Genomic DNA, 8,152 nt, shown 5'->3' on the forward strand with positions numbered 1-8,152 from the left:
GGTCTTTGTAACGAACAAAAATGAGTTAATATGTGTTACAATTGTAACATATGTATTTATGGAATGAAGGTTATGTTGGAAATCAAAGGACCAATTAGTTGACTACAATTAAACTCAATGAATAATTTTTGTATTTTGAAATATCACACTAAAAATTCCATTAAGTGTTTGAAATGATTGTTTCTTCTTGAGGTTGATTGTGAAGATGTTTCGTGACTTCTGGATTAGGTTAGATTACTGTTGAATCCGTTTTTGTTCTTATCCACTATAATCGTTGTTTTAGGTAGGGAGAAGAATAGGGACTTTATGTCCACCACCAAATTCCCATAATGGCTGTAACGTTGGTATTATTTAATATACTTACTTTTACTAAAAAAAAAAAAAAGACTATGTATAAACTATAAATGCAGACATGTACATAAGGATAGATTTGGTTGGTCAATTGGTCAATTTAATTCTTTACGGCCTAGGCTCCTTTCTCTGTACCGCATCACGCATGGGTCAGGACTCGGTGTTTGTGGTTCAAGACAATCTAATTGGTTTGCACAAACCACTACAAGAGGTTGAGTTGCTAAAAGTAGTATGTAATCCTCATACCTATTTTTTTGTCCTGCTATCTATTCTTGGTAGTTATGGAGAGCAAGCATTTGTGGGATGATAAATAAAATCGACAGCACAAGAAATAAGGCCGGCCATTGCTTCGGATCGGAACGTGGAATTATAAGGCTATGTAGCGTAGCCCTTCGCAGCTTTCATCAGAATCTCAAAGCTACTCAAATTCCAATCTTCTTAGCAGCAACTATTGCATCAACATTAAGGACGCAAAAACAACTTACTGTATCTCCATTGAAAAAAGATGACAAAATTTAGTTACATCGTTATAATGTTAGACTTTGAATTTAAAACACGTAGCTAAAATCCACTTGTCTTTTGTAGTCACTATGTTTCCAATGAGCATGACTTCAAAATGAATACCCTCATATTGATTCCATTCTATCTCTCATTCTTTTTGTCTCTCATTCATAATCAATTTCTGCTAAGTAAGTAAACGTGTCATAAACATAAAGTAGAAAGACTTACGAACTTCGATGAGTAATGTTAGGCAAAGGAAGGTTGGTAGCAGGAGTTTGTTGCTATTTGTTCCATATCATGGGCTTGTGGCAAAGGTTAGCTCAATTTCCTAGTTGGACAATTTTGATGTGGTTGGATAAGGTTATGTAACTTAAAAACCTATTATAGTTTTGGATGTGATACTCATATTGGTTTGCCAAAGGTCAGTGTTTCATGTCTTGTTAGGTTTTGGAGTTAGGACCCATAAAGGTCTCCTGTTCGGAGCAACGAGTAGGGAGCCTTCTTGTTTTTAACATTTTATGTACAGAGTTTCATCAATTACTAAAAGGTTAACTTATTCAAGTCAAAATTTTGATCAAATGATTTCCCCTTTAGAAAGAAACTTCTAAATAGTCTTATAGAAATTTGAAGGTCTTGGTTATTTCTCAGAAGAACTTGTTAACAAGCTATTTCTAAATGTTCTTTGAGGTACATCCATTTGCCAAAAGAAAAAGGAAAAATGGTTCAAACAATGTCTCACATTTTAAAGAAGTAAAGCTTTGGTATCTCACATTCAGAAAACTTTAAAACAGTATCTCACGTTCTTACCTCAACCGAAGTTTGGTATCTAGAACCATTAACTCCGTTAAAAAAACTGACGGCAGCCATTTTTATTCATGAAATGACCAATATACCCTTGAATTTTTGTTATTCTTTTTATATAATAAAAAAAATTCGTCATAACGGTACCTCATCTTTTCTTTCTTATAAATTTTGGTACTTCAAGTTTTGATAACATCAGAACGGTACCTCAAGTTTTCACTTCGATTTAATTTTAGTATTTTTAACCGTTAGTTCCATTACGAGGGTTGCTAGGTGGGAATTTTTAAAGACTATTTTCGTCTCTTCATGTTTTCATTCATTTTTTACTTTAGAAACAAAAACAAAGATTCATTGATACACGCATTTTATGCTATATTCTTAATGTATTTCCTACGTTTTTTAGCTTCGTTAATTCCTTAATAATGTCATTTCTAGCTTGTTTCTGTGTTGTAGGTCAAAAGAGGCAGTTTTACAAAAAAGGAGGCTAAAACGCAAGAATTGAGCGAAATCCTAATCAAAGGAGGATTCCTGGTGCAGCAAGGAGTCTCATTAAGTCGCAGAATCAAAGGATAAGTCGTTTAGGAAACTTTCCTGTTTTGAAAAGGGAAAGTTGCCTATTTCATTTTAAGAAACTTTCTTATTTTGATTTAGGAAACTTACTACTTTTGAATCTTTCCTATTCTGACTTTCCTAAAATATTTAGGAAACTTTCTTTTCTAATGAGACAGGGAAACCATTTGAAGTCAGGAAACCTAATCCAACTTGGATTAGGAAGCTGTGAATGTCTATAAAAGGAGGAGGACGAATTTTGCAGAAATCAAGGGATTTATGTGTTAATATAAATCAGAAATTAAGAGATTCTTTCCCTTAATTTCGTCATTTAAATTCTGTCCATCCTACTACATTTATCTGATTTTATTTCCCTTGCAGGAACCCTAATTGTGCACCAGGAAAGGAAGGAAAATCATGGATTTTTGTCAGAAAACTGATTGACAGCAGAAGAGGGAAAGTTCCTAATCATAGGGATTTCTTTTGGAGAGCAAGGAATGTACCTAGTCCATATTAAAACCTTATGCAATAGATTACTGCACAAGATATTCCAGAGAATTCTGGGAAGGTCTAAATCAGATTTAAATCAATAATTCTGCATTGTTGGATGGCAAATCAATCAAGGGGCTAGGAGGACAGCTAGGGTTCGGCCAAGACAATATAAAAGGGAGCAAGGTAGCAACGTTTTGATCATCTCTTCACGCACAAATCACACAAAAACAATAGCATCTTTCTTCTTGTAGCCGTGTGCATCTAGAAGCCGAGAAGCCAACGTTGGAGAGCAGCCTTCGGACTTCTCCAAGCTGCAGCCGAGATCTTGAAGCTGAGGAGCACTTGCGTCATCATCAAAGTTGCATGGTTGTATGGTTTGAACTTGTTATTCTTTTAAATAAATGAGTATGATGTTGATATGTTGGATGATTGTGAATGGTTTTATTTGTTTGTCATGCAAATTGTTAAGCATATAGTTACATGTTATATACTAAACCGATTCTGCAGGATTGGTGATTGCTATGATTTGTACTAAGCTTCTTCAAGTAAGTATAGATCTAGAAGTAGTGAAGGCTATGCCTAATGGCCGAGACTATATGTTATGCATCTGGGAGTTAAGCTTCTTCAAGTAAACTCGTGGTGCATTTGAACTCATAATTCTTTAGTTCTTAATGACTTGTATATTGTGTGGACGGGTGCCTTCGCATCGATCGCAGCCTTTATATGAGATTGTCTACGTGTTAGGACTTCTCCAATGTAGACGATTATTAAGTAGAATTCGAAGGAATGCAATGACTTCTTCAAGCTTGTGTTTCGGGTTCATTGACATATCTTGCTTGACAACATTTTTATTATTCACATGATAATATATCGATACATACTTGTTGTTTGAAGGTTGTGTGTGTGTGGAAGATGATCACTTGTATATATTATACTTTATTTACTGTTTTCGTAGGAATGTTAGAACAAATCCTAAAATCCCCCCCCCCTGAAATCATGTAAATGTAATTGCTGTTTTTATTCTGTAAATAACTCTTAAATTAGATTATAATCTGTTTAGTTTTGTAAACGTAGGAGCACCCTAAAAGTCCCCGGATTGATCGAACCTTATTTACCAATACTACAATTATCAAAACAGGGTTCATAATTGTCGCACGCCCGGAAACGAGCCACGTCACATGAGTTATTGTTTTCATGAGTTTGCAACTAATGAAATCCATAAACAAAAATAAAGATTGTTGAGTTTTTATTTTTTTCATTTCGTATGTTGTTTGTCATAACTCATAAGCATTCAATAGTAAATTTGTTGTACAAACTCACTTAATAAAAGATTCAAACATCTTTCTCTTCAGCTCTAGTATAGAAAAACAATAACACTTTTTCAATTCTATTCGATCCAACTCTTTTCGTGAAGGCCATGAAGCTCTTAATTTCCTAAAGATAGAGGAAAGAAGAAGATAACAACTTTCTCTCTACAAAAAAAAAGAAAAAGTTTATTTTATTATTACAAATTTGAAATATATATTTAGAGAAAAAAATAATGAATTGAAATATGAAAAGACGAAAAATACCCATGAAAAATGCCCAGCTGACAGTTACCCTATTGGAGGTTAGGGTTAAAAATACTAAAATTGGGCCGGGATGAAAACTTAAGGTATTGTTCTGTTGTTTTCAAAACTTGAAGTATCAAAGTTTATAAACAAGAAAAGATGAGATACCGTTATGACAAATTTCTCTTTTTATTATATAAAATGAATAACAAAAATAAAAACTCAAGGGTAAATTGATCATTTTACCGTGAGATACTGTTTTTAACAGAGTTAATGGTTCTAGATACCAAATTTTAGTCGAGATAAAAACGTGAGATACTGTTTTAAAGTTTTTTAAAGGTAAGATACCAAAACCATGCTTCTTTAAAAAGTAAGACACTGTTTTAGACAATTTTCCAGAAAAAACTTAATTCAGCCATCCGTGATCTTCAAAATTTCTAATCCTCGAACATGCCTTGATTCAAAAAAGAAAAATTAACTTCTCAGGCCCATCCTTGACCCGACCCGTTTCAGAAAGCACATAAAAAAAAATAAAAAAATCTCAGTCTCTACTCTAGTGATTTCCTACACTATTCCTTCAACTCCTCAACAATGGAATTGGAACCCCCAGAAGATCACCACCACCACCCCGAAACCCTCCCACCCTCCTCCACGCCCACCTGCTGCAAATGCGGCGGCCCCACCGCCATGGCCGCCCCACCTCCGTCGTGCTCCCCTCCCCCAATCTACCGCCCCATCCGGGCCCCCGCCATCAACCTCCCCCCAAGCAACAACTCCATCATCCTCGCCCCGGTCCCACAAGCCAAGATGGTCCCACCCATCTCTCCCCCCTTCCACTTCCAACCCCCCTCCAAACGAATCCAAACCCCCGACGACCTCCGCTGCTTCCACGACTCCGATTCCGGCAAGCACTTCCTCGGCTTCGTCGTCGCCCTCTCCCAATCCATCCGCTCCAACAAGATCTCCGATCCCTGCCACGAGTCCCCCGTCACTGCATCCATCGTCTCCATCCTCGAAACCCTAATCCAATGGGTCCACGAAATCCCGCCGACTCAGCAAGCCGCCCGATACGGCAACGTTTCGTACCGCGTCTGGCACGACCGGTTGGTCCAAAATAGCCCTGACCTAATGCTCAAATTCCTCCCTCCCCATCTCCAACCTTCCACCGTCGAGATCGTCCCCTATTTCACCGACTCCTTCGGAAACCCTAGCCGGATCGACTACGGCACAGGCCACGAGACCAATTTCGCGGCGTGGCTCTACTGCCTGGCCAGAATGGAGGTCATAAAAGAAGAGGACTACCCTGCCGTGGTGGCCAGAGTGTTCGTTAAGTACCTGGAGCTGATGAGGAAGCTTCAGCTGGTCTATTGTTTAGAGCCTGCGGGGTCTCACGGTGTTTGGGGTCTGGACGACTATCATTTCCTGCCGTTTATTTTCGGCTCGTCGCAGTTGATTGATCACAAGCACATGAAGCCTAAGTCGATTCATAATGATAATATATTGGAGAATTTTTCCAACGAGTATATGTATCTTTCGGGGGTGGCTTTTGTGAAGAAGGTGAAGAAGGGGCCATTCTCGGAGCACTCGCCACTCTTGGATGACATCAGTGGAGTGCCGAATTGGAATAAAGTTAATAGTGGGATGCTGAAGATGTATAAGGTTGAGGTGTTGGAGAAGGTGCCTATTATGCAGCATTTCCTATTTGGCTGGCTCATCAAGTGGTATGATCCTTTTACTTATCTACATTGCTCTATTTAATCAATTAACATAGATTCATATATTGTAAGGAAGTTACAAATTTGTACTTTTTCGCTTCTAGAGTTAAGTTATTAAGCTTGAAAATGGAGGAGTAGTTCAGAATTATATTTCTTAGACAAAGTGTGGCTCTGATCTTATAGCTCTAGTCTATGGTGGAGCCGCATTTAAGTGGGATGTATTGACACAACATAATTAAGTGCTTGGTGTTGTTCAGAGGAGGCTTAATAATTTGTTTTGTGTTTGGCTGGATTACATATAAAATTAGGACTGTTTGAATTATCGGTTTATTTTTGGTTGAAAAATTTGGCCACTGCCTTGAGCGATTAACAGCTGTTGTTAGGATCTAAGGCCATCGTAGGCCAATTGTCTCCATCTATGCCCCCTTTCCCTGCATGACTTCATGTGAAGATGCAGCCATATGTTTTATCCTCTGAGCTTTTTATTTCAACTTTAACAACAAACCTGGTACAGCAATATGGGAGCAACAGATAGTGAGAGTCTGAGAGAGTAATAGGGTGATGAGGGTGTGTTGAGGAGTGTTGGGAGAACAAGGAAACATAATAGGTTTTGAAGAAAGAGAGGGTTTAGAAAGGAAATAGAACGAGGGAGGTTAGGGAAGAGGAAACAAGGCCAATCCTTATTAAGGTAAATTCTCAATTAATTCCAAACTGCCCTTGGGATCACATAAGAAAGCCATATTTATAGGCTTCAAATACAACCCTTAGACTCCTAGAATACCATAAGACTAATAAAACTTATTAATTGACTAAATACTCGAAAGACTTAAATAGACATGAAGACACACTCAAGACTCTTAAAAGCACTACTCAGAATTATTCTTTATATCTGAAAATAAACCTGACAAGACCCTTAAACTACCAAGTAGATTTTCCTTTGGACCAAAAAGGGATGGGCTTAGTCTTTGGCTTCCGAAGAGGATATTTCTTTTCTAGCCAGCTTATGGCTGCTCCATCAGCTAGGCTTTTAGATCATCACAGGAAACATCTTTCATTCTTAACAAGCAATGATTTTCAGATTCCCTCTGTGATCTTCTGTATTGCACTAGCATTGAGTGTGCCTGGAGTTGCAGGTATAGGTTTTCCAAGTCTCAAAACTGGTATCAGGTCCTCTATTGTCATGACAGATATAGTATTAAGGTCCAAGAATACATCAAGCTTTTGCCGTCTTATTAGTCATCTTTGTGAAACCCACAACTTAGTTGCTGCATGTACCTGTAACTATGTAAGAGTATGTGATGAACATTTTTACCTTTAAACATAGGATAGCGGTGTAAAGAAATAGTATCGCATTAGATTACTTATGTCAAGCACCAATTCAGCAGTCTTATGGTTTTTTCATAAGATTAGTATTGAACAGAATATGTAGAAGCTGAATTTCTCATATTGCGTGTGTCAATCATGATTCGACAGCTGAGTCTCAATTGTGAAAATGTACATTTTAAGTATTAACTTTTGCTGGATGGATAAGTGTGTTTTCGTATTGTATATTAATTGATATCCTCCTATGTTTCCTTTTCCCAGGGAGTAGATCGTAACATGAGATTTATTGGGCATCTGTTGTGGAAGAGACTTCGGATTTCTGTCAGGTTATAAGTTAGTAGAACTTTAGAGAGGTACTAGATTGAAAATATACTTCTGCTCTTCTGTAAATACTGCTCTGGTTACTGATTATGTGCTCTTGCTGTTATGTGAGTGCATTTTAATTTGATATAAAAATTTCACTCTGAATGGAAGAGTGATGTGTTTCTGAAATGGCAAATGGAAATTGAATGGAAGAGTGATGTGTTTCTGAAATGGCAAATGGAAATTGATCCCAAAAGAGGAGTATACACCCATGATAAGGGATAACTATTCGTGTTGAGCTTAGATTCTTTTCCTCCTCAGTGAGTATGAAGTCTTGGTGATCAGTTTAGAAGTTGGTTTTAGAATGTCCTTTTTTTAGCCCATGTATTGGTTTTGTTTCCATACTCGCCTGGTGCCTTAGGAACTGGGATCCTCTCCTAATGAGAGGCTTCCTAATACTTCCTAATAACTCAATCTTGCCCTTTCATTTTCGACAAACGGTCAAGATCTCTTCAATCGATACTAAAATCTATTTTCACATCTATCAAACCCATCTCTCTCTCTCTC

General features: G+C 37.5%; 1 protein-coding gene across 1 annotated transcript; it reads left to right on the forward strand.

Moving 5' to 3' along the window:
• The first annotated feature begins 4,835 nt into the window (after nt 1-4,835).
• On the forward strand, nt 4,836-6,002 carry LOC101313901 (probable serine/threonine-protein phosphatase 2A activator 2-like). Its single transcript, XM_004301462.1, has one exon. The coding sequence runs from the start codon at nt 4,836-4,838 to the stop codon at nt 6,000-6,002; it is 1,167 nt and encodes a 388-aa protein (XP_004301510.1).
• The last annotated feature ends 2,150 nt before the right edge of the window (nt 6,003-8,152 follow it).

The sequence above is a fragment of the Fragaria vesca genome, linkage group LG5 (assembly GCF_000184155.1).
Source record: "Fragaria vesca subsp. vesca linkage group LG5, FraVesHawaii_1.0, whole genome shotgun sequence".
NCBI classification, from domain to species: Eukaryota; Viridiplantae; Streptophyta; class Magnoliopsida; order Rosales; family Rosaceae; genus Fragaria; species Fragaria vesca.